This window comes from Arachis hypogaea, chromosome 19 (assembly GCF_003086295.3).
Source record: "Arachis hypogaea cultivar Tifrunner chromosome 19, arahy.Tifrunner.gnm2.J5K5, whole genome shotgun sequence".
Lineage (NCBI taxonomy): Eukaryota > Viridiplantae > Streptophyta > Magnoliopsida > Fabales > Fabaceae > Arachis > Arachis hypogaea.
The window spans coordinates 26,032,722-26,060,507 of NC_092054.1; the positions used below are offsets into that span (position 1 = coordinate 26,032,722).

General features: G+C 31.9%; 2 protein-coding genes and 1 long non-coding RNA gene across 3 annotated transcripts; all 3 read left to right on the plus strand.

The window, feature by feature from the left end:
• Window positions 1-2,963: 2,963 nt before the first annotated feature.
• On the plus strand, window positions 2,964-6,320 carry LOC140181952 (uncharacterized). The gene is made up of 3 exons (XR_011877652.1): window positions 2,964-3,134; window positions 3,227-3,281; window positions 3,370-6,320. It is a non-coding gene; the product is annotated as an uncharacterized lncRNA (long non-coding RNA).
• A 17,670-nt stretch (window positions 6,321-23,990) lies between these two features.
• Window positions 23,991-24,473, plus strand: LOC112778152 (uncharacterized). The gene has a single exon (XM_025822505.1). It carries the CDS (start codon window positions 23,991-23,993, stop codon window positions 24,471-24,473), a length of 483 nt encoding a protein of 160 aa, XP_025678290.1.
• A 1,742-nt stretch (window positions 24,474-26,215) lies between these two features.
• LOC140182207 (uncharacterized) lies at window positions 26,216-26,527 on the plus strand. The gene has a single exon (XM_072228347.1). The coding sequence runs from the start codon at window positions 26,216-26,218 to the stop codon at window positions 26,525-26,527; it is 312 nt and encodes a 103-aa protein (XP_072084448.1).
• Window positions 26,528-27,786: the final 1,259 nt, after the last annotated feature.

Here is a 27,786-nt window from a genome sequence, read left to right on the forward strand (position 1 = left end):
TGTTGAAACAAGTACGGTATTAGGCACCAATTTAACACATTAAAATGATTACCCTAAGCTGGTAGTGGTTGATCAAGTACGGTAAAATAGCACGAAGGAAAAGTCGCCGCGCTGGTTAATCAATTGGAACTTCAAAGAAGAAGAGAAACAGAGACAAATGAAATATGGAGAAAAAGAAGAATACCAGCGGTAGCTCGAAGGAGAAAACAGATCTGAAACAGTGGCTCGATTCAGAAGCCTTCGACCGCGGAAACTACGGCGGCAACGATGGTAGAAATCACGGCGGCAACGGCGGCATAAACTGTAGCGGCAAGCGTAGCGATAGAGCAAATAGATCTGAAACCATAATGTTGATGAGGAGGTGGCTCAATTGAGAAGCTTCCTGTGACAACTGTGGCGGCAACAGCGGCAAAACTGGCGACTATAACGGCGACGGTAACGGTGGCGGAACCAGCGACTACAATGACAACTACATCGAAGGTAGATAACTTAGGGTTTTGTTCATCGCCATTCTCTTCTCTTCTCTCTGCCTCGATGGTAGATAACTTAGGGTTTTATTCATCTCCTGAATTTTCATGTATTACTCTGATATCTAGTGATCTGCATTTGCTTTTGCTAACTTTGGCAATCCTCTCTTGATTTATATAACTGAACCCAAAACGTAAATTAAAAATAGGATAATTATTGTTATTACAATAATAATAATAATAATAATAATAATAATAATAATAATAATAATAATAATAATAATAATAATAATAATAATAATAATAATTGTTGTTGTTGTTGTTGTTGTTGTTGTTGTTGTTGTTGTTGCTCTCTTTTTAGTTAGTTAGTTAATATAATACGAGTTTTATACGATTTTTTTTTATAAATTATAATTTGAGAATAATATATTTGCTCTATTTATTTTTTTGTCTCTTTTTATCTTATAAAAAAAATTAATTTGCATATATACAACTACTTGAGAAGGAAAAGTTCACAAAACCACTGTTACAGCCACAAAATTATCATTTGAAAGAGGTAATTATAATTTTTTTTATAACTTCTTTTAGAATACTATTTAAGTATTTGTTTGATATCTAATTTGCACATACAAGAATTTCTTTTTATAGTAGCGTCTGCTGATATATACTAGTTAGTTGCCTAGTTAATATGAGAGAGAGGGAGAGAGATTTTTAATTAATAAATTTTTTAATATTCCTATTTGTAGTCCCTCTTAGTCATGTCAATCGATAAGTCATGGATTGGAAAACCATGAAACACGCACGAGTATAAAGATGGTCTAAACAAGTTTTTGACTTTCGCTTTTGAGCATTGATCTCTCGGGGGTCATTAGATTAAATGCCCTTGTCCAGTGTGTGGTTTTGGCAAGTGGCAAACAAGAGAAAAAGTTTTTGAACATTTAATAGTCAAGCCATTTTCAAAAAACTACAAAGTTTGGTATTTTTTTTTTCTTTCTTTTTTATAAGATAATACTATTTTTGATTCTTTCTCTTTCTTTTTATATATGTAGGAGAAGATTGAAGCACATAGCAGCCAACAACCAATGGAATCAACTGTTAATTCTCCTCTTGATGCTCTTGGAGTAGTTTTTGGGAAAGAGCACCCTGGTCGTGTTCGAGGTTTAAGTATGGGAGCTGTTCCAACAATTGCTTTCAAGAACAACACTACAAGGATTAGTCAAATGAAGTTAGGTTCTTCAAATGATGTTGGCACATCATCTACTTGTGGTCCAAATGTGCAAGAAGAGTTGGATACCATTAAAGTGCAATTGCAAGTGCTAGTCTCCTATATTGCTTCTAAGGAAGGAGGTAAAATTCCAATACAATTGGCTGGAATGTTCCCTACTCAACAAGTTTCACAGATAAAAATACAATTATCCTCTCTTTTTTTTTCCTTTGCTTTAATATGCTACAGCCTACATAGAATGATGTTTGAGATTGTTGTTGCTCCTCATATATTACTAAATTCTTTTATAATTACTGAAATGTAGATGGTTGTCGAATTTTTTGGTGCTTTGTTTAAGTGGATTTTGTTGGTCTGGATAATCATTTTTTGTGCTAGTTCTCTTAGTAGATAATGTCATAATGTGTTCTTTAGTGTCAACTAGTTTAAGATTTTCTTGCATTAAATCCTTTGTAAGGGTTACTCTCCTCATCCTTCTCTTGAAGGTTTTGAGGATGAGAAGGAATGCATTACCATTGGCTCTGATGAAGATGAAGCTAAGTAGTTCAATTCCTCCTATTTAAATATATATATATATATATATATATATATATATATATATATATATCATCTAATAACTAACATTATATATTCCCATAATTAATGAATAAGAAGGTTATCTCACAATGAAGAAGCATATGAATTTTCTTCAGAGATTAGAATTAATTAGCATGTATGTGTGTCTGTATTGAATGAAGGAAATTTAAATGCTTCATTATTGAACTACTATGTAATCCTCGGTTATTATTAAGGACTTAATTAAAGTGTTTGAAATCTTTCTCATATTTTGATTGATTATTTTTAATTTAATGTGTATGATGAGTGTTTGAAATCTTTCTCATATTTAATTTGTTCTTATATGTGAATTTTTTTAGATGAATTCAAATTCATAATTATCCACTTATTATTAATATATGCCTTTTTCTTGTATTTTCTTGTGCTCATAATAATTATATTTTTGTTGTAGGAATTGGATCAGGAGAGTGAGTGTAAACCCCGGTTAAATTAGTAGATAATTAGTTAATAAATTAGTTTTTTAATAAGAAGGATTAGAAATGTGAATATTATATCAAATTAGGATAGAGCTCATTGAAACAAGAATTTTGACACCAATTTCGAAGAAAACGGTTCAAAATTAGACCGAACGGGATTGAACCGATTGAACCGAGTCCAAACCGGGTTGTCGGTCCAACCGGACCAACACATTAAAAGAGCCGAAATCCCCTTTCTTCTTCATTTCCCCTGCTGCATCGTGAAGAACCCCAGGGAGAAGAAAACACTCCCGAACCTCCTACGATAAATTTCCAAATCCCATAACTTCTTCGTTCGAGCTCCGATCGTCGCACCGTTTGCGACCACGCGTTCACTGCGTCGAGCTCTACATTTCTAACAGAACAATTTCATTGGTAAGCTACTAAACACCCCCAGCCACTCCTTTCCCCTAATTTTCACTAAATTAAGTGGAGGTATTAAATTTCTTTGCTTTTTGATGTTTTAGGATCCAATTAGCTTGAGAAAAATGTTCACTCTTGCTTATGTGAAGCTTGGGTAAGGTGAGGATACGATAATTCTATTTTATTTTCATTGAATTTGAGCTTTGAGTATTAAATTGGATATATATGTGTTATGAATGTGTATTAGGTTGTAAATAAATAATTGGAGCTTGAAATTGTGAATACTGGAACTTGGAGGAAGCGGATTAGTTGAGGTTTTGAGGGCTGTGTTCTTTTAGGAAAATTGTCTTGAAATAATACTTGGGAATCGGCTAAGGTATGGTTTAGGTTTCTTGCATTTAATATATAATGTTCTGTGAAAACTTAGGCTAGATGACCATAGGATAAGTTAGAATGCAGGTGTATGTTTAATGTTTAGTAATTTGTCGATGAATATATTTGGTTGAAGTTTATTGGATAATTAGTTATTAATTTTGGATGGTGAATATTATTGTTGATGAACATGGTTGGTATGGTGCTTGTTGATTAATTAATGATTTGGTGAATTATTGATTTGAGGTATAACTATTGTGGAGGTTATTGTGATAATGAGGTATTTTGTGTTAGAAGTTTAGGATTAGTGAACTATGGTCCTTAGTTGAATTTTGGTTGTTGGATTTGAATATTGTATGAGTATAATTATTGATCTAAGGTAGATTTATTGTGGTAACTATTATGATGATGATGAAGGGTATGTTGAGTTGAAAAGAAAGCAGGTTTGGACCCGAAAAGGGTGGCAAAGTCCGAGTTTTAGAGGAGATGCTGCCGAAATTTTATAAAAAATAGAGATTTTGTTTATATGAATATTTAAAAAGATTTAGATTTAAAGGTTATATGGTTTGATTTTGAGTTATTAAGAAAATGAGCATGTTTTTAAGTTTGATTCATTTAGAAAAGAATGAATTATGTTTTGAATTGGAACTATTGATGGACGAAATGGGAGGTGTGATAATGAAGGATAAGGATTGAATATGATTGACGTATAATGATGAATGAGAAGCGATTGAGAATGATGTGGATGTTGATGAATTATAATTGAATTATTTAAATGGCTTATGAATTTGAATAATCTGAGATACGAGATTCCCTAGATTAAGTGTCGTGGCTTGCCACCACGTGTATCAGGTTGAAAACTCGATACTCTGTTGACACTACGACGTGTGACCGGGCACTATATAAATTTCCGAGAATGTTACCCCCATTGAGCAATATTGACTATATGAGAAAAAGCTATGCATAGACTCTTGGGGATGCACGTCGGGGGACAATCTAAGGACAAGAGTGGGATCAGGGGATTGAGGTGATTAATGGGAATCAGATGAATCCTTTCTTGATTAGGATTAGGGTTGATGGGAACATGGAGATCAATCCACTCTTCATGATCTTCTGTAGAACCTGCGAGCAGGACTTCATCAAGTTTCAATCTCTGAATTCGATCGTTTCAAATCTTTGGTGATAGAATTCACCGGAAACAGCCGTTTATTGCCGGAGACTTTCTTGGTGGACGATTTTTGGGAGGGCCATTAAAACTCTGCCTGGATTAAAATTCTCTATTCTCGACCCCAATCCAATTTATCCATACATTCAAATTTACCCTACATATTAATGAAAGTTTATTTGTGAACTTTTTATTATTTGTGAACCGGTCCCAATATTTTTTATTAATTTATTTTATTACCTGGTCTATCAAAGACCAGAAAATACTTTCCCCACCGTAGAAAGCTCCTCATAACAGAGAGCTCCAATAATGTAGAGGAATCAACGAAGAAACAAGAAGGAATTGAAGAACCTAGCTACCTATATATTCCATCGTTGACTTGACTTCACTTGCTTCTCTATTTAACCCTTAGCAAGCTATAAGGAATCACACGCCACTAACACACACACATACAACAACACTACAAGCATCATCAACCACTAACTTCCTCTCCAACTTTCAATGTTCCTTTAATCAAACATTATCTCTTCATAAGCTTTAGAGCAGAAATTCATTCGCACTTCTTTTCTTTGCCATTTCATAAAAAGATTGCGCGATGACGGAATCATTAGTTTCTTTGTTGACGAGGAAAACTTCTTCAAGCAATTGAGGAATCTTCCATTTCATTGGTCATCTTCGAGATGGTGTATGGAGAAGCTTGTGATGATTATTGAATGCAAGGAACAAATTTTTCTGATTGGTAATGATTTTGATAAATTACATTGCCTAACTGGTGAAAAACATTTCTTTTTTATTTGATCTTCAATTTTTAAATTACTTAAATTTAGACAATAATAAATTTAACATTATCCAATATCTTATTAATGTGGAAATTCTTTTAACAACATTCACCATTTTGATTTGTCTAATAATGACAATCTTAAGAGAATTTTTAATATACTCTATTAAAAATTCTCCTAAGATTGCCATTATATGATAAATCAAGATGGTAGATGTTGTTAGAAGAGTTTTTACGCTGATTATGATATTGAATGACGTTAAAATTATTGTTGCCTAAATTTAAGTAACTTAAAAATTAAAGATCAAACAAAAAAGATATGTTGAGGATTTATCAAGATCATTATTAATTACAAAAATTTTTTTAGGACCCCGGAACATACAATTGCCGTCAACTTCTTGTTGGTATATATATGTATAATAATTATCATCTTTTAATATGATATATGCATAATAATAAAAATTTATATATTAATTATTTTTATATTTTGTTAAAAAATATTATCAGGAAAGAGTAACTCTGAATGTAAATATAAATGAAATTGAGGTGAGCTTATGGGATAGGGTTTATTTTGTTAAAAAAACACAATCTTTTTACTTAGTTTTTGTTATATATTAAAACTAATGATTCCGAAAAATTATTTTCGTTTTTTGAAGGTTTAGAAATATTATAAATTTGTTTGAATGTATTAAATTATTTTTGCTATATAATTCAGTTTTGATCATAACAAAAATAGAATTAATGTACTTAATTTAGTTTTCATATATAACAAGAACTAAATAAAAAAAAAGATTGTTTTTAGTTTAGTTTTTAATGTAATTAATTTATTGACATATTTTATTGTGATGTTTATAAATTGTATCGCAAATTTTCTCCGGTTTAACTTATTTTTTATTTTATAAATTTAATGGAAGTAAAAGTCAAATTAAAGTGGATAGATTGTTATTTTTTATCTCCAGAATGCTAACAAATTATGTTATATCTCATGTAAAAAAGCATATATGTTAAAACAGAAATAGACTAAATTAGTTCGTTGTTGTTCATGCTAAGAAGAAAATGAGATTGAAATGAGGACAAACACAACACTGGAGAATTCGATTACAATAAGCATGATAATTTAATTTTGTCAGACAGTGATTTTTTTTTTCTTTTTCCACAAATATAGAAATATAGTCACTGACTAATTATTAGTGAAAGAAAATAAGGTGACTTTATGTCTTAAAAATTGTAGAAATTTTGTCATAAGAGAATATTATTTCTCAGCTTAACTTATTATTAAATGAAATAAACATTATTTCATTTATTTGATTGTCTGTTTTAATACAAAGTTTCATAATTTTATTTTTAATAGTAGAGATCGATAATGATAAAACTCACTTTATTTACTCGTCAAAACACATTTAAAATAGAGGGATATGAGATATTCACACTTTAAAGTATGTTTCATTTTCCTTTTCAACCAATATAAAATTTTATATATATATATATATATATAATAAATAATTAAAAATAATATCTAAAATATTATGCGTACATCAATTTGGTTTATGAAAAAAAGGAGTATATATATAAACTTGTAAAGATTCTATAAAAATATTGAAAAGTATATTGGATTACAAAATAATATTTTATTTTTATTTCTTTTTCCTTAAAACTCTAATTCCCAAACAATTCTAAAAGAGAAAAAAAAAAAAAACTGCTTCAAGCTTATATGGACTAGACCAAAGCTTATATATCAAAAGTTTATTTTATAAAATAAAAAATGTCTATTTGTCTTTTGAATTTCATATCAAAAGTTATATATAAAAGTATGAAAAAAATCCTTAAAAATTATAAAATATTACATAACAATGATCATATTGTAGAGTCATATTATACAGTATATAAATGAATTTATAAAAATAAAAAAGCAGACGAAAAATGACTTGAACATAACATTAATTTTGTGATATGTTCTCCTTATAAATAATATCTCAAGTTGAGTGACAGAAATTTTTATAACATCAACTTATTGTAAAAATAGTATAAATTTAAGGTAATTTAATTAACTTTGCATGTAGAAAAGATCAAGCAATTATCACAAGAAGCTTATAAATAACACATGCAATGTACTAACAGTTTTGATGTGAATTATATAAGGAGACGAAAATGAATGAAAAATAACTTAGGGTGTGTTTGGCAAACACGTTGGGGAGGAGAGAAGCCCGTTTGAGCTTCTTGAAAGTTTCACTTTGATGTTTGGCAATTTTTATCCTTGTGAACGCAGAATTGATTCTGCCTCTGAATCCACGTTTAGGAAAAGCTCAAATTTGTAGCTTCTGCATTTCACGTTTCACGTTTCACGTTTAGGAGAAGCTAAAATATTTCTTTTTTACCAACCCTACCCTTCATTTTCTTTTATAAGAATGATACTAGTAACTATTATCTTCACAGTCATTCTTTGTAGTTCTTCCTACTTCTTCATAATTTTTTAGTTCCATTTTTTTTCATCAAAATCGTTCAGATTTATTTCAATCACTGACAAATTGAAATTTTTTTATTTTTATTTGATTTTATTCATATGAATTTTATTTATGTTTTATGGTATTTTTTTTGTTCATATGATATATGTTGTTGGTTTTATGGAATTTTTATTATTTCTTATCTGTATAATTTTTTTCTATTCTTTGATGTACTTTATTTTTGTTTTGTATTAATTTTTTTTATTTTTTATTCTGAATTCGTAAAATTTGTAATTGTAATTATTATATACTATGTTTATTATCAAAATTTTGAATAATATAAATTATGATCCTATAAAAAAGGACAAAATAAATAAAAAATTAATTATAAGTAATAATAGAGTCATAAATAATAAAAATTTATAGTGTAAAATAATACTAAATTAAAGAGTACTGACGATACTAAAAAAATTATAGAATATTTTCTTTTTGTGTGACATTATAAAATTTATAGTACTCTCTTTTATATTTTTATTTTTTATTGTATTTATTTTATTTATATGATAAATATTTTTTATATTATTTTTTATAGTATTCTGATTTTGCATGTATATAAAATTGATGTCTATTTTAGTAATTTTTCATCTAAAAGTGATTTTGAGTAGTATAATCCAAACAACATTTATTTTACTATAATCAATTTTGATATAAAGATTACCAAACATAAATCACGTTAACCCAAACTAACTTATCATCAAAATCAATTTTACAAAATCAATTTTACAAAATCAATTTTATGCAAACTCTGGTTTGCAAACTGGAATCCAAACACACACTTAATAACGAGGATAATGCACAGAATCATAAGGCAACACAAAAGCATGCGTGCTTATCTACAATTTTGATGTGACCCCACATTTTATTTTGGTCTGTTTTGCCCTCAAACTCATCACAAAGTTAAGCTTGAAATGAAAGAAAGACACCACTTAAATAAAGATCCCAAAAATAAGTTTATGGTAAAGACGTCTACGTAGCAAAACTTAAACCATACATTCTAAAGCCACATTTTTCACTTAAAACCGTAACTTTTCACAAAGAAAAGCGTCACCTAATGGAAAAAAGTAAATTAGAAGATTTAAGAGAAGAAATAATTAAATTATCAAAATTAATAGATCAAAAATTAATGATTTTAACTAATGTTAACTGTAATGACACTGAATTCTTAAAATCAATACAAAATGATTTTTTTCAAAATCTTTATTTTACTATAAGTTTTATTGAAGGACTTCAAAAACCTGAAAAAACTTATTTTTCACACGAAATTTCTAAAGAATATTACCATGAAAATGACTCCCCACATCTTTATCATACTTTTAACCCACAATTAAATTCTATAGTAGATATGCTTGAAGAAATATTAGTATCCATAAATTTTCAAAGAAATAAGGAAAAAGAGAATCCCAAAGAAGAAAAACTTCAAAATATAATCAACATAACAGAATTAAAAGTAAAACCACCATTGAAATTATGAATATTGAAGAAAAATTAGAAAAAATTACAATGCTTTTTAAACAATTAAAAATGGCTCAAGAAAATAATATTATGGAACAGGGATTTCAAATAGAAGAAGAATTAGTAAATTTTGAAAATATAGAAAATGAAGAACACATCCTAGATTATTCAAGTGACGAAGAACCAGCAATTTCAATACAAGTAAAAAATGAAGCTGGAACATCTAAAGATAATCAATCTCAATTTAAATGGGAAACAGGTTTTGATAATTATGCTTTTAAAAAATGATTTATAAATAAAGATTCAAAATATACAAAAATACCATCAAAATACGTTCCTAAAATCCAGGAAATGGAAGGAGAAAGAATGCTCGATTTAGACTGTAAAAAGAATGAAAAAGAAATTTTCGAGAACTGGTTGAATTCCTTCTTATTAGAAGCCTTTACTAATCCAAAACTTAGTGAATTGTCTGGAAGAGATATTTGGAATTACATAAGGTTTCATACTAAAGGAACTGTAAGAGATTATATGTTATCAATAGAAAACCAAATAATAGAAGAATTAGCAACAAAAATAACAGCTTATGATAAGATATTACATATAATGATGATTCTATATAAAGAATTTTTTGAAAAAAATATTATAGATCATAGACAAGAAGTCTATAATAAAGAATATCAAGAAGCAAAAAATCATTTAGCTAATATTCAGATATATGATTTATGTAATGTGGAGTCTTATATATGTGAATATAGAATACATTATTATAAATTAAAAGAAGAAGATAAAGACCATTATCTTAGTATGTATATAACAAAACTTCCATATCCTGCTAATGAATTTATAATGGGAAGATTTATAAGAGAAATAAATAGAGGGACAATTGAAAATAATTTTGGTGGAGCAACCTCTGCAATAAGAGAGGAAATAAAAAAACGTTGTATGCAAGAAGCAACTCAAAAAAGATTTGCAAATATAATTAGAATTTGCTGTCAGGATAATGAAGAGATACCCCAAAAATATGATCTTAATAAAAATTTTCAAAGAAAAAGAAAATATCAATTTAGAAAAAGAAAATACTATCCAAACTGGAGAAAAAAGAGGTATTTTAGAAAAAGAAATAACAATAAAAACAAAAAACAAAAAAATGACTATTGCCCAAATAAAAAAGAAAATTGTAAGTGTTGGTATTGCCAAGAAGAAGGACACTATGCAAATGAATGTCCAAAAAAGAAGGATAAAAAGGATTTTACCAAACAAATAGAAATTGCTAAGTCTTGTTTCATGGAACCATTAGAAGAATCTGATGATAACTTAGACTATATTTTTGAATATGTCTCAGAAACAGACTCAGAGACTGAGTAATAATGCCACATTTATTACTATAAAAATAACAGAAAAGTTTATAAATGCTTTCATAGATACTGGAGCAACACAATGCTTTGCTAGTACAAATATAAAACTTGATTAGAAAAATTAAAGAAACCATTAAGAGTTAGAATAGCTGACAAATCAATACATAAAATTGACCAAAAAGCAGAGATGGCTGAAATATTTATTCAAAATTATAGGTTCATTGTTCCATCCATATATATGTTAGATTCTGGAATGGATTTTATCATAGGAAATAATTTTTTAAAGCTATATCATCCATTCATTCAAGAATTAACATATATAGTTTTAAAAGCTCCACACGATTCTTCAATAAATCAAAAATCAAAACGTATAAAAATACCAACTACTACTATAGATAAAATCTTAAAATTTAAAATATTTTCTATATTAGAAACATGTTATTTAAATTTATACTTTCAGATAAATATTCCAAAAAATAATATTGAAATAAAGATAGAAGAACTTTTGGATAAAATTTGTGCTGAAAATCCTTTAGATATTAAAAATACAAATAAAGAATTAGTAATCATTAAATTAAAGGATCCTACAAAAGAGATAAATGTTCCAAATAAAATTCCTTATTCCGCAAGAGATAGAGAAGAGTTTTCATTAGAATGTAAAGATCTTTTGGAAAAAGAAATTATAAGATTAAGTAAAAGTCCTCATGCGGCTCCAGCCTTTTATGTCGAAAACAATAATGAAATTAAAAGGGGAAAACGAAGAATGGTAATTAATTATAAGAAGATGAATGAAGCAACTATTGGTGATCCTCATAAACTTCCAAGAAAAGATTCTATTTTAGAAAAAATCAAAGGAGCAACTTGGTTTGCATCTCTTGATGCAAAATCAGGATATTGGCAACTTCGTTTAGACGAAGAAACAAAGAAATTAACTGCTTTTACTTGCCCAACAAAAGAATCAACAAGTGTGTTGCTCTATGAATGGAATGTATTACCATTCGGATTAAAACAAGCCCCGGGTATTTATCAAAGATTTATGGAAGAAAATCTAAAAGAGTTAAATGAATTTGTTTTAGTTTACATTGATGATATACTAATTTTTACAAAACAGGATAAAGAAGATCATCTTCAAAAATTATTAATAGTTTTAGAAAGATGTAAAGAAAAAGGATTAGTTCTTAGCAAAAAGAAAGCAAGAATAGCAAAACAAGAAATAGAGTTTCTTGGATTAATTCTATCTACTCAAGAAAAGCTAAAATTTCAACCAAATGTTTTAAAAAAGGTAAATTTATTTCCCAATAAAATAGAAGATAGAAAACAATTACAAAGATTTTTAGGGTGTATAAATTATATTTCCGATCAAGGATTTTTAAAGAATATAACAGAATACACTAAAAGCTTATTTCCAAAAATAAGTACTAAAAAATAATGGAAATGGGAAGAAAAAGACAGTATGCAAATTCAAAGAGTTAAAGAATTATGTGAAAAACTTCCAGAACTTTATATTCCAGAAGAAAACGACTAATTAATAGTGGAAACAGATGCTTCAGACATAACCTGGTCGGGATGTCTAAAAGTTAAGAAAGCTATAAAAGGTTTGGAACAAGAATCACTAGATTCTAAATATTCCCCAAAGGAATTACTTTGCAGGTATATTTCAGGGACTTTTACTCCAACAGAACAGAGATATACTACTCATGAAAAGGAAACTCTAGCAGCAATTAAATCTCTTAAGAAATGGAAAATTGATTTACTACCCAGAGAATTTACATTAAGGACAGATTCAAGTTACTTAACAGGTTTCATACGATATAATTTAAAAGTTGATTATAATCATGGACGATTGGTAAGATGGCAATTATTTTTGTTACAATATCTAATAAAGATTGAATATATTAAGGGTGACAAAAATGTTATTGCAGATACATTAACAAGAGAATGGAGTTCGTCTACAACGCATTAGATCACGAAATTCAAAAATATGAGCAAGAACTCAAAAAATGCAAGCATTGTCAGCAAATAAGGACACAAATCCAATCCCTCAAGAAGGCCATTGAAACAATAAAATCAACACAACAAGCAAAGCCATCAGAGTTCAGCCAGCTAAGCATGGTGGACAAATCAGGTGAAGAAAAAATTTCAGAAAATAAAACAATTGCTGAAATTATTAAAAAATCTACCTAAGATAAAAAATATTATGTAATTTATAATGGCCCCATGAAAGGAGTATATGATGCCTGGAAAAAAGCAGCACCATTCACACATCAATCAAGGATAATTCATAAAGGAGGATTTTTAACACTGGAAGAGGCAAAGGAATCCTTCAAGGAATATGAAGCTCTTCATCCAGAGCAAACCCTAAAAAGAGCAGATAAAGCTCCAATTCAAACCCAGAGAAAAGGAATAATAAGAAACATTCCTACAAGGGTTTGAAATCTAGGAAAAGAAAAGGGTCTGTAGATCAAATCTCAGAGAAACCCTTAATATAGTTCTGAATTGGACTGAAGAAAAAAGGGCAATTTTGGGATATTATCCTATTGCCAAAGAACAGCTAACAAAGCTGGTTATCTTTCCAGATGCTTCCCCATCTGACACTTATCAGTTCTTCCAGTGTGGATTAATTGATACAATTTTAATTTTTAATGATCTAAAAATTATTAGTGAGTTTTCTGCAGGATTCGTTGATGCAGTAAAGAGATTTAAAAATATGATTGACAATGTAAATCCAAGGAATGTATCCGTAAAATTTACAAACAGTCAACCTATTTTTAATGAAGAAGAAGAATGCTTGGTTCCAGCACACCAAGTAATATTCATGTCCGTCTTCCCAGAAAATTTTCAACCAATTGATCGAATTCAAGATTTAACAATTTACAGTCATGAAGGAAGACTAGCCAGCACATTAGCAAGGGTCTTTGAAAGAACTCAAAAAATAACGAAGGAATCTCACACAAGAATTAATTATAAAAGTAGAAATACTCTGCTTGTGTCCAGTAAAAGAAATGAAATTGAAGAAAGAGAGATGAGACTCCTGGTGAAATTTGAATCAGCATTCTATAACTTATCTGGACTTTTAGAAAAACTCCCTGAAGGGATAAAGAGGAATCTCTGCTATTTGATAAAAGACAGAGAAGACCACAAATGCCAGCTATGTGCCTCAGAAATATCTGAAGAAAGTAATAATGAAACGGAATCAACCCACATGATAAAAGAAGAGGACAATGCATCTGAAGCCCACATGATAAAAGAAGAGGACAGTGCATCTGAAGCATCCCTCAACATTATTGCATAATGACGTAAGCGCTTAGGTCATAAGGCACCAACAATGTAGCTGATGCAAGATAATAAACAATGATGTAAGCAATGACGTTATAAGAAGGGTAAGGATGGGAATTGTCCATCAGACCCAACCATTATAAATAGATTGCTTAGGCAATTGTAAGAGGCATCAGAAAACAGAAAGCAGAAGGCTAAGAGTATTCATATGCTGGGAGAGCAAGGAGGAAGCTGCCGAGGCGATTCTGTAGTCTGACAAAGAATTCCCTTAGGGAGAAATAGTTCTAAACTCCCCTCTGGAGTTAGTATCTACAATCTCCCATCTGGAGATAAAAACACCTTATGTAAAATATACTAAATAAAGAAAGTTTTTCTCCAAAAAGGTACATCTTCATCCTAGTCTTTTAGTTATGAATTATTTAGAAAGTTTAGAATTAACAGAAGAATCTGATTATTATAGATTAACTGCTTTATTAGATAATTAAAAATAGGCTGTTCTAAAAACAGAATTAAATCTCAAATCAAATGAAAATTTTAATAAACAAAATCTTTTAAAAGAAGTTTTTAATAGAAAAAATATAATATACTATGAAAAAATTCAACTTGAAGTCCCTATAAAGATAAAATCTGCCAATGAAGAACTTGAAATAGCTTTGATAAATGATGAAGAATTGAATAAACAGATTGAGAAAATTAAAGATCAACAAAAAAGATCTAAAATTGGATGGATTCATATTAGTACTATACAAGTCTTAATCAAATCTACATATATGAAAGGAATTAATTCACCAATAAGTTTAGCAATCTGTGACAAAAGAATTACTGATGACCCAATAGATCAAATAATTGGAATTGTTCATGGAAATTTAGCAAACGTAAATGTTAAATTTAATACCCATCTTGGATATGCTATACCTTTATCAACTGAAAATCTTGGAAGATCTATAAGTTTGGTTTATAAATTTCACATAAAGAATTTAATGGAACAAGATGATGAACCATTTTCAATTACATATGCAATAAATTATGCTTTAACAAATAGCCATCATAGTATAATATTTAAAAACAGAGAAAGAATTTATGTCGATGAATTATTTCAGAAAATTGTAAAAACAGAAATATCAAAATATAAAGCTATTAAAAATCCAGTTCTATTATTAAAAGAACCATCAGGAAAATTGGTTTCATCGAATTTTCAAATAAGAGAATCTAAAATTAATATCCCTTTAAGTTTATCTAAGTTAAAGATTAAAGAAGAAAATTCTGAAATAAAAGAATTAACAAAAAAGGTCGAAAAATTAAATGAAACCCTAAATGCTAAATTATGACAATAAATAAAGAAGAAATATATGTAACTTATCAAGATAAGAAACAAGAGCTCTTTGAAAGAGAAAATCGTTTGAATTATTTGCAGTTTTCTGAAATAAATCAAAGAGCATTTGAAGCTCTAAAAATAATCTATGACAAGTTGAAAAGAGAAGTTGAAGAGCTAGAAAAATTAATAGAATCTCTAGAAAATAGTGATGAATCGATAATGGAGTTTGCAAAAATTCTAAAATAAATAATGAAGCATAAAAAAGATTGAAAAACCAGAAAATAAAATAAAAAGGAAAAGGGCGAAAAAATTAAAAAGTAAAATAGGGGAGTATAAAAGGGAATTAAATAATCTTCAGATCGAAATTGATGATCTTATAATAAAAAGGATAGAAATAAGAATAAATATAAACAAGTTGGAATAAAACTTAAAAAATTTATAAATGCCTGGAAAACCATATTATGATTTAAAAGAATTAAAGCTGTTGAAAGAAAAAATGGAGAATGAAGTTGAAAAATTAGAAAGATATTTAGAAACAAGAGAAAGTGTAGAAATAAAAAAAAGTTTTGAGGATTTGAGAAATTATATTAAAGAAAAAGACAAACAGATAAAAGATTTTATATACAATAATTCATGCAAAAAAGAATATTACAATTATGATAGAAAAATTAAGCCAGAGTTAAAAAACTATAAATATGAAATCAGAATTATAAATATACATCAAGGATTAGTAATAAATGATCATATAACAAATACAAGAGAAATAGTGGAAATGGTCAATACTTTAGATTATGAAGTTGCAAATTATTTTTATCAAAATCCCTTAAACAAAGCACCACCAATTGAATCTATACAAATTATAAACTTGTTCGAAGCAAAATATGAAGAGTTAATAGAAATTTCGAAAAAGAAATTAAAAGAAAAGTCGAAATTAAAAAATTGGTATCAGAGCCAAGTTAACGATTAAAGGTAACACTTTCTCTTTAAACAACACTTTTAGTGATACGCTTTTAAATCAATAACAACCACAAAATGAAAAATGTCTTTACGGAAAGACGAAAATGGCATCTTTACCGTAGCATCCCCCATAAAAGAAAGCCAAAACACATAAGAAGAGGGTCTCATACACAACATATGGGATAACTGGGAAGAAGATAGACACTAATTTTCTTACACTAATTTTTCACACACCCACAAAAAAAAAAATTTAATAATTCAACATGTTCAATATAATTAATTAAGCCTACAGAAGAGGGACATGTAACGTTTAAACTTTAAAATATGGTGTTTTTTTTTTTAACGAATTAAGAGATACGTAGAGACTGAATTTAAAAATGTCTATACATCTCTTTTTTATTAGTCATTTTATGTCAATGTGTCTTATAAAAAAAATTATTAGTCAAATAAAAAATTACAATTTTTAAAAAATTTTAACATGCTTTTTTCCTTCAAATGTATTTTTCAAACACACCCTGAATTATAGCACCACTATATATAAGCATATTTTTCTGTGGGAATACGACTGTGACTTATTATAATTGCATCAAACCACATACAAACAATGAGTTAAATAGTTAAATACAAATACTCTCTCTATATATATATGAGTCAATGAGTCATGGCATTCGTTAATTGACTTAATTCCGTTGCTATTTGCTAATGGAGGGTATTATGGAGGCAATTAGTAACTAATAAATGAATGCAAACAGCACAAAGAGGGATACTTTTAGTGGTGACTTATTGTTGTTTGAGAGTGGAGGCTTTCTTTGTGACTTATTTAAAAAAATTGATAGAAAATAATGGTAAGTTCTTAGTTTTGTTTGTAATCAAAATTATGTATGTTATATTTTGTAAAAAATAAAAAGTTATTTTAGTAGCAATTTTGAATATTAATAAAAAATTGAGTAAATTAAATTTTATTTCGACATAACTCTTTTATAAAGCTCTTTGTATTTCTTATAAAATATTTTCTGTGAAGTTCGTTCTTTCATAATTTTCATGCTTTCACAAGTGAATGAATAATGATGGTTACTTTCTTGAAAGAAGCATAATGGAAAAATGAACCCAACCTTTAGAGCAACTCCAATACTAAGAAATAGAGTTCTTCTTCTGACATATGGAGATTTAATTACCATTGGAGTGAAAAGAGAAAGAGGGTTCTTCACGAGGATCAAAGTTGAGAATCCCTCTAAACAGAAACTTGCAACAACTAATAAAATCATGCCATGTGGTAAGTTAATAAAAAAAAATAAAAAATATATTATATATATATATTAAATACTTATATATCTATTTAATTAATTATTTATATTAATTATTTAATAATTAGTTATATTAAATTATAATTAATATAAATAATTATATTAAATCAATATCAAATATTATTTATATTGTTATATTAAATCATAATTAATTAAATTTATTTTACATAAAAAATAAATTTAATTTTTATATATTATAAAATAATTTTTAGTTGGATTATTTATTTTTATTTATAAAATTTAAAATACTAATTAAATTTAAGTTATTTATTTTAATATTTTATAATATTGAATTATTTTGAATTTATAAATTTAAATAATATTATTATAAAAAAATAATAATTATATTAATTTTAATTACTTTAATTAATTAATTAAATGAGACCACAATAGGGATTAAAATTAGTTCCTTTTAATGGAGAAGAGTGAGATTCTTTGAGTTTCTATTTATTAATTATGATGCAAAATCTGATGTGGAGTTACTTTTTATGACAGGTGGGCCATAAATAGAGATTGAAATGAATTTTCTACTGGAGATCCCTCTTAGAATAAAACCTAAATCAGCCCCTAACAATTACCTCGAAAGACAACGAGGCCCCTAACAAAAAAAAAACCCCAACCCGGCCCCTGACAAAAAAAAACCCAATTCGGCCCCTGACAATTGCTTCGAAAGGACAACGAGGCTCCTGTGCCAAAAAAAAATCAATGTTATTTTTTTTGGCACAGGGGCTAATCAGTCCCAAAAAAAAATTACCAGAAACCGAATTGGATGTTTTTTTTTCTTGGGAACCTCGTTGTCTTTTCGAGATAATTGTCAGGAGTCGGATGGGGAATTCACTCATGGTCTTATGTTGCAACACCAAGAGTCAACTCTAAGTCTTTGAGGAAGTTTCTATGAGTTTGTAATTATTGGTGGAGTAATAAATACGTGTTGGAAAAAAATGTGTACCAATCTGAGATGAATGCCGCTCTTTCTTTATAGAAAAATTAATAGACAAATTATTTGCTTAGACAAATAATTTAAAAGAATAATATATATAACACGAAATAAAAAAATGTGTATAAAAAATAAATAATACTAGATAATTATTTTTCTTTCAATTAAAATTATTAATTAATTTTTTAAAATTATTTTTTGTATTTCCAATTCTAGATAATATTATTAATAAAAAACACTTAAGCACAAGAACTTATAATATATTGAGTTTAGTTAATATATATTTTATTATGATAAATATTAAAATTATTAATAAAAATTTATTCTAATAAATATACAGTAAATATATTAAAAATAAAAAATTATATTTTTTAAATAAAACACTTTTTTAATTAATAATTTTAAAGAACTTTTTAATAGTTTGTAGGAAGAGTTAATAGTCAAATTCGTTTATAGAAGATCTCTCAATTTTTAAATTAGTTCTCAAATGGTTTTTTAGTCGTATTAATCCCTAAAAGATAAAATATAAGTCAAATTGATCCTTCTGTCAGTTAGATGATGACGTGTCATGTGCCACATGATATGATGACGTGGTAGGTTAATGCTACGTGTCACAAGATGATTGATTGACGTGTCAGGTTAATGACACCTAGCACCCTATGTGTCACTTGACAATTAAAAAAGTTATTTATAATCAAAATAGTCTTAAAAGTCCAGACGTAAATTATTTTCAACTCTAAAATTTTAAAAATTAATCAAATTAGTCTTTATATAAATTTTTTTCATAATATTAAATTTAAAATATTTTTTGATACTACTAATTTTAATATTATTTTTTAGACTTTATTAAACAAAATATATATTTACATTTACATAAAAGAAAACGAGTAAATAAACAAAAATATACATAAAAAAATAAAAAAATTGGTCATTTATACTTAAAAGATTAGAAAAAAGTTTGATAGATTCTAAAAATTATGTTCACAAGTCAAAATTCTTGTTCTTTAAAAATAATTTGAGGAATTACTAATTGTATAGGTATCGTTTTATGGCACCTTAATATAAGGTTAAATAAAGCAAGAATAATTTTGATTTGTGAAAATAATCTGTTAAATTATATGGAGCAATTTTATAATTATTTGAGTATACTCTCCCATCCTTCTATTTCTATGTTGTTTTCAACGGTAATAGAAATTGTAAATGCTAAAGAAGGTTGGTTAAGTTATATATAAAGGAGACCACTTTAATAAAGATATCAAAAATATTTTTTTAAAAGACGTGTACACGTGTCATAATATGATTAGATATTTTTATTAAATCGGTTAATAATTTATTTTTTAATAAACCAAAATAAAATCAGTTTATTATAGCAAAAATAATAAACCTAATTGTCCGCATTATAATTATTAGATTCGATTTTTTTCGATTGATTTACACAATTTAAATCGAATTATATTTAAATTTTTAATAAAAAGACAAATATATCTTTAAATTTTTATTTTACAGACATTTAAATTTCTAATAATTTAAAAATATAATTAAGTCTCTAAAAAAAATTCTAACCCTAATCCCTTATCCCTGTCCAAGCCCAAATCCAAGCTTAATCTCTTACTAATCTATCAAACTGACCCGAAAATTAAAAAATCTAGGTCTAGTGTCTCCTTCCTCTCCCTTTTCTCACTGAAACTCGAGCTCTCATCTCTTTGTTCACCGACTTAATCTTAAGCTCACCGGAGATTGCCGCTGGAAGGCTTTCCCAACAAAGAAACCCTTCGATAACGATAGAGAAGATCTCCGAAAACGATTCTTCCTCTCCCGTCCTTGCTTGAATGATTGTCAACGAAGAAGAAATCGATTAGTGAGTACCTATTAGCTTCTTCTCTCATTTTCTTCCGCTCCTTCCACTTCCTCTCTTAAATTCCATGATTTTTCATTTTCTTGTTAGTTAAATTATGATTACGATGGCTCTGTAATCTAGAACGATAAATAATTTCAGATTATGATACCAGATTTTTTGTTTCAAGCACTTGCTCAAAATATTTCATCAAAATAAAGAGGTCCCTGTTCATGATAAAGGATTTTTAGTTTTTCAAACATTTTCCCAATGCCCCATCCTTTTGTTTTTCAATTCATAATTGACTGGCTTTTGTCCATCCTTTTTTTACTCATCAAGGTTTGAGATTTGAGTGAACTGAAGATACAATTTCTAAAAAAAATGGTATTTTTTATTTTTATTTTTTTATGTAACTATATGATTGTAGCTTTCAAATGCAAATTTGACTTTATCTTTGGCCTCCAATTTTTACTGGTGAGATTTAACTATAGTGAATGCATGATTGTTGAGTTGCGATAGATATGAACAAAGTGAGTGACTTTTATTTATAATTAGAAGTAATACACCTTAGCATACATGTATCTATTTCTTCCATTGTGGTGGTTGTTCACTGTGATTTGATTGGGCAATTGGAGTTGGAAGTATAGTTATTGAAGTTGTGGGGATAATTTAAGAATAATGAGACGAGTATGGATCTAAATTTTTTATTTTAGTTTGGCAATTTTACTGTTCAAACATCTAAAGGTTAGTTTCATTGGTATAGCATTACTGAATGATCTTGAGAAAATGTTTATGTGACCACACACACATATATTTTTTTTGAATGCTTTTAAAATATAAAATTTGTTACAAATTTCTTACAAATGCTTGTTAATATAACTGATTTTTTATGTTGGTGAACAGGTTAGTTGAAGTCCATATATTCTCTTTTGTTGTTGGAAGAGCATTTACAACAGATATGAAAAAACTAAAAGTCACTAGTAGAAAAAAATCTCTAGATATTACTCAAGTTTTTAAAGATGAAGACAATTTGAAATCAAATTCTTTGAATTAATGGCTTGAGATCTTGCATAGAATATGAATCACTGGATATAATCCTATTTGAAGGTCTTTTGACATTTCCAATGATTAGTTATCAATTTTGTAGAATTATCATACATTTAAGAAATCGGTAAAAATCTACAACTGAAGATTTGTATCATCTCAGCCCGTCAATATAATAATACATTCAGCCAGTGACACTCTGCAGCTTTTCAGGAGGTGGCAAAGAAGTATGTAAAGGATAGAGTTGCTGTCTATCAATCTTATGTTGGAGATCACATTATTATAGCTTAGGAGATAGGTGTATAACCTTAAAGAGTTGCTTACTGGTTATTGAATCTCATTTCCTTAGGTTCTCATCTCATTAGTGATTCCTTTGTATTTTAGTATATAAGATTTTGGGTTTGGCTTTGTATAGAAGTTATTGGAATTACTCAAATGTCTTCCATGTCTGCTTCTATTCTAGCTCTCTATTGGCTTTCCTGGGAGAGACTAGAAAGTTAGGATTTTTTATATGCTTTTGCAGGGTCTTCCATGTAATTTAATTTCATGAATGGTTTTAATTTTCAATAGAAGCATATTGTTGATTTCACTTTAATAGTAATATTAGTTTTCTCTCACATCTACACATTGCTGTTTTAGTATTTTGAATGGTGGTATTTATTATTGAAAAAATTGTTATAAAAGACTTGTAAGAATATTTAATTACTAAAATTTTTTTATAAAAATAAAATTCAAAAATCTTTAATATTAACAAGGATTGACTGCCTACAATTATAAATCAATAAAGCCAAATTCCAAGAAATGGCTACAACAAATATAGGATCACACTGATGCTCTAAGAACATCAGAAGTAGACATGAAGAATATTTATCTGTCACTCAGTATGATACAAATGTTCAAGAGGACTAATGTTTTCAATGGATTGATCCCTTTAGAAGGCAATGCCGCAGTCGTCTACTCAGAGCCTCCAACTTCTCAAATCCGTCACCCTTTCCCTTTTTGTCAGTTGTCTCGCCTTTCTTCTTTTTCTTCTTTTTGACCTTGTTCTTGTTCTTCTTGAGCTTCTATTCATCTTCTTTTGACTCTGAGCACTTTTTTCTCATGTTTCTCAAAGATGTTGCAAATACATCTACTGTCAATGATATTATTACGTACTCAAACTTAACAAATAAGCATGAGAAGCAACAACAATAAACCACATTGATATAAACCAACATTCAAATTAGAATCTCACTTTACTTACACATCATTTTCAAGATCACCCTTTAGTTTAATCAATAAAACCAAGAACAAGAAGAGAAACATATAAACAATATGAGTGCATGCACGTGTGCACATGTCTGTATGCAATATACGTATACCTGAGGGAGGTTATCGACCCTTAAATCTACACAAGGTTCTTCATCATTGCCTCCTAAAGAAGAACATTTGCCCCAACTTTCTCTGTTTGAGCTTGTACATGAGAAACAATCTTCAATTTGATTATTTATCTTATCCTGTAAAATCATAAAGTATGGGGATATAAGAGTCGCATTCATAAATCTATAATAACAAAATATTAAACATTCATAAATCTATAATAACAAAATATTAAACATAATACAAAGTTATTACAGATCCGGCCCATGGCCCCCACACCTGGAACAGCCTCCGAACCCGACTAGCCGGGTCGGATCCAATTTCCCTTCTAGAAGGTTCAAAACTGGCCCGCTAGAGCTTCTAACCAATAATCAAATCCAAATACCTCCCTTATCTTAACCAAACAGGATAAGATAAGATGATTACCATCACCTATATAATGGGGAACCCCAGCCCTCCTTAGGTATGACATCCACTCTACACATTCTACACCTCTCTGATCCATTCTGACTTGAGCATCAGAGTGTCTTTGTAGGTACCACCCCCATTGCTCTAGCCGAACAATCCGGCAGTCGCCTCGACCTGAAGGTTTCCGATCCATCTCACAACCCGTGCAAGAGACATCTTGTACATTGGCACCGTCTATGGGGACCTACAACATCGCGACGGAATGGCGTACATCTTCGAGGAGCAATCCCCAAGCCACTACGATAACTCACAAATGAGGAATCCAACTCCCGAACACCGAGAAGCTACACCCCACACCCATGGAAGGATAGCGAGCGCTATTCGCCAGACTACCCCTCCGCAAAACAAAGAAAACGGCCTCAAAACACGGGCTCCCGAAAACCTGAGAGAAAAGGCAGCTTAGATAATCCAAGATCTCTGCCTCCGAGTGAAAGAACTCGAGGGCCGAATTGCAACCAAGGAAAAGCACCACACCGAGAACGGAAGCCACGCGACCTCCCGATCAAGATCTCGCCATGAAACCAGGCACGGTAGATCGCCCGGACGGCAACATGGCAAAAGGTACGATCGCATCTCCTGCGACCAGGATCGCCAACACAACACGAATGACGGAGGGCACAGCAGGTCACCTGAACGGCGACACAACAAGAGGTACGATCGCAGCGTCTCCCACAACTCGGATCACCAACACGACACGGACAACGACCAACGACACTGAGAGGCCAAACGCATAAGTAGCGACTACGTGATAATGGGAGCTACTCCCTTCACTGAAACAATCCTGAGAGCAAAACTTCCTAAGGGATTCGACAAGCCCACGGATATGAAGTACGATAGAACAAAAGATCCCCAGGAACACCTAACGGCCTTTGAAGCCAGGATGAACCTGGAAGGAGCCGCTGATGCAGTCCGATGCAGAGCCTTCCTGGTAACCCTAGTGGGACCTGCGATAAAATGGGTCAATGCCCTCCCAAACGGGTCTATAACCGGCTTCCACGATATCTCGAGAAAATTTATGGCCCAATTCACCACCAGGATCACCAAAGCCAAACACCCTATTAGCTTGTTAGGAGTCACCCAAAGACAGGACGAAGCCACGAGGAAATACCTGGACAGATTCAACAACAAATGCTTAACGATCGACGGACTCATGGACTCAGTCGCAAACCTTTGTCTGACCAATGGGCTCATGAATGAGGATTTCCGAAAGCATCTCACCACCAAGCCAGTTTAGACCATGCACGAGATCCAGAGCGTCACTAAGGAATACATAAACGATGAGGAGGTAAGCCAGGTCATGGCTGCCAACAAACGGCAGAACGGCACCTCGCTAGAATCCCCTACCAAGAAAAAACCCGAAGGAACATCCCAAATAGACAAACGCAAATCGACCCCCCAGAGTCGGATAATTCTCAAATTACACCAACCATAGTCGTAAATATCATCACTGGGAAAAGATACGCCAGGGAAGTTGAAATCAGCGCTGAAAAAGGACCTTAAAGTCCTAGCAGTAAAAAACCAAGCCCCAGCCATCATCACCAAAGCAATAACGTTCTCCCCCGAAGATTGCCAACACGGCACCTCGGCAGAAGACACTCCATTCGTCATCTCAACAAAAATTGGAAGAGGACTCGTTAGAAGAATACTCGTGGACATCGGGGCAGACTCCAACATCCTCTTCAGGGGAGCCTTCGACAAGCTTGGGTTCAAGAGTGAAAACTTACAAACACACCGCAACGTGGTAACTGAACTCGGAGATAACTTTCTCAAACCGGACGGTTCCATCGTCCTCCCGCTCACCATCGGAACCGGAAGCCAGAGGAAGACCGTTCTATCCGAATTCGTAATCCTCAAAGACTCTATGACCTACAACGTGATCCTCAGAAGAAAAATAATTAACGACCTCTCCGCTGTCATCTTTACCAAATTCTTACTCGTGAATTTCACAGCAAAAGATGGATCTGTCAGAACAGTCCATGGGGACTGAGAAACCGCGGTCGAATGCGATAACACTAGCCTAGCCCTCCGTAAAAGATTCCGCGATGTGGCCGACATCTTCTTGGCTGACCTGGACGCCCGACAAGACGGGCAGCCTAGGCCAGAGCCAGAGGGGAACACGGAGAAGCTACAGATAGGGCAAACCATGGAGGAGTATACGTTCATCAACAGAAACCTCCGATACGACCTTAAAGAAGACCTCATAAAGCTCCTAAAGTGGAGTAGAGACTTATTCGCATTCACTCCCGCGGACATGCCACGAATAGATCCCGACTTAATGTCCTACCAACTAGCCATGGACGCCATGGCCAAGCTGGTAACACAGAGGAGACGAAAAATGTCCCTCGACCGAGCAACCGAAGTCAATAAACAGGTTAAAGCCCTCCTCGAAGCAGGCTTTATCTGGGAACTACCCTACACAACCTGGCTGGCCAATGTCGTGTTAGTCAAGAAAGCAAATGGAAAAAGGCGGATGTGCGTCGATTACACGGACTTGAATAAAGCTTGTCCAAAAGACGCCTTCCCCCTACCAAACATCGACGGGCTCATCGACGCTGCATCCGGCCACCAGTACCTCAGCTTCATGGACGCCGACTCTGGGTATAACCAAATACCCATGCATCAGCCCGATGAGGAGAAAACGGCCTTCATCACCCCTGACGGAACGTACTACTACATAGTCATGCCCTTCGGCCTGAAAAACGTCGAAGCCACTTACCAAAGGCTCGTCAACAAGATATTCCAAGGCCTGTCCGGGACCAAGCTGGAGGTTTACATAGACGACATTCTCGCCAAGACCAAATCTGGCGAGCAACTCATCAGCGACCTTGAGCTCGTAATGAACACCTTGAGTAAGCACCGAATGTGCCTTAACCTGACAAAATGCACCTTCGGAATGGAAGCAGAAAATTCCTGGGGTTCATTATCACACAACGCGGGGTAGAAGCAAATCCCGAGAAATGTAGAGCCATCATCGAAATGGCAAGTCCAAAGATTCTCAAAGACATCCAGAAACTGACTGGCCGACTGACCGCCCTATCCCGTTTCCTCGACACGTCGGCCCAAAAGGCGATACCCTTCTTCAAACTTATGAAGAAAGGAACTCCCTTCAAGTGGGAGTCAAAATGTGAAGACGCATTCCAAGACTTCAAGAAAGTACTAGCAGAACCCCCCATTTTGGCTAAACCCCAAACAAGAGAGGTCCTCTACCTATACCTGTCTATAATGGAAGAAGAACTTGCGGCAGCACTCGTCCGAGAAGACGAGAACAAGGCTCAGTGGCCTATCTAATTCATAAGCAAAGTCCTCCAAGACACGGAGTCACGCTACTCTCGCCTCGAGAAACTCGCCTTCACACTCCTCACAGCTTCCCGACGCCTTCGCTAATACTTCCAGGCTCACCCATTACGATCCGAACCGACCAAGCGGTCAGGCAAGTCCTACGCAAGCCCAACCTAGCGGGAAGAATGCTAGCATGGTCCATAGAACTATCCCAATTCCAAATAGAGTTCAAACCTCGGATCGCGATCAAAGCACAGGCCCTGGCAGACTTCATCGCCGAGATGACTCTGGGATACCCCGCCGCCGAAACCTGGAAGCTGCACGTGGACGACTCATCTAACACGACTTCCGGGGGAGTCGGGGTGATACTAGAAAACCAAAACGGGATCGTGATCGAACAATCCATTCCATACAAGTTCCCGATCTCAAACAACCAAGCAAAGTACGAGGCTCTCTTGGCCGAATTAACACTAGCCAAAGAGGTCGGCGCCAAAATCTTAAAGGTATGCAGTGACTCCCAGGTAGTCAGCTCCCAAATCAACGGGGACTACCAGACACGAGATCCCCTTGCTTCAGCAATACCTTGCCAAAGTAAACAAGCTAACTGAAGAATTCGATCATGTAACAATCCAACACGTCCCCAGGAAACGAAACGCAAGGGTAGATCTACTCTCAAAACTGTCTAGCACCAAGCTAGGACAAGGAGATAGGTCGCTAATTCAGAAAGTCGTCAGAACTTTCTCTGTTTCAACCACAACCGACACCGGCCTACCAATCTCTGACTAGGAGTCATGGACCTCCCCCATACTACAGTACCTCCTTAACGGAGTACTACCCGAGGATCCCAAAGAAGCAAAACGGATAAAAAGGGAAGCTGCCAACTACACCATTGTGATGGGACAACTGTACAAACGGGGATTCTCGCAGCCCCTACTCAAGTGCGTTGAACCCGGGGACACGGAATACATACTCCGCGAAATCCACGAAGGCTGTTGCAGTCACCACATTGGGGGCAAAACCTTGGCCCAGAAAGTTATCCGAGCTGGATACTTCTGGCCCTCAGTTATCAAGGACTCTATGCGAATGGTGAAAAAATGCAGCAAATTCCAGATACAAGCCGACTTCCACCAAGCCGCCCCACACCAGCTCAACATCATAACGGCAGACCGGGCGTTCGGAACATAGGGCGTCGACCTCGTCATCCTCTTTCCCACAACACCCGGATAGATCCGATATCTCATCATCGCCATCGACTACTACACCAAATG

Excerpts from the sequence above, each read along its gene's own strand:
- LOC140182207 (XM_072228347.1), top strand. The coding sequence starts at position 26,216 with ATGGCAAGTCCAAAGATTCTCAAAGACATCCAGAAACTGACTGGCCGA.
- LOC112778152 (XM_025822505.1), top strand. The coding sequence starts at position 23,991 with ATGGGAGCTACTCCCTTCACTGAAACAATCCTGAGAGCAAAACTTCCT.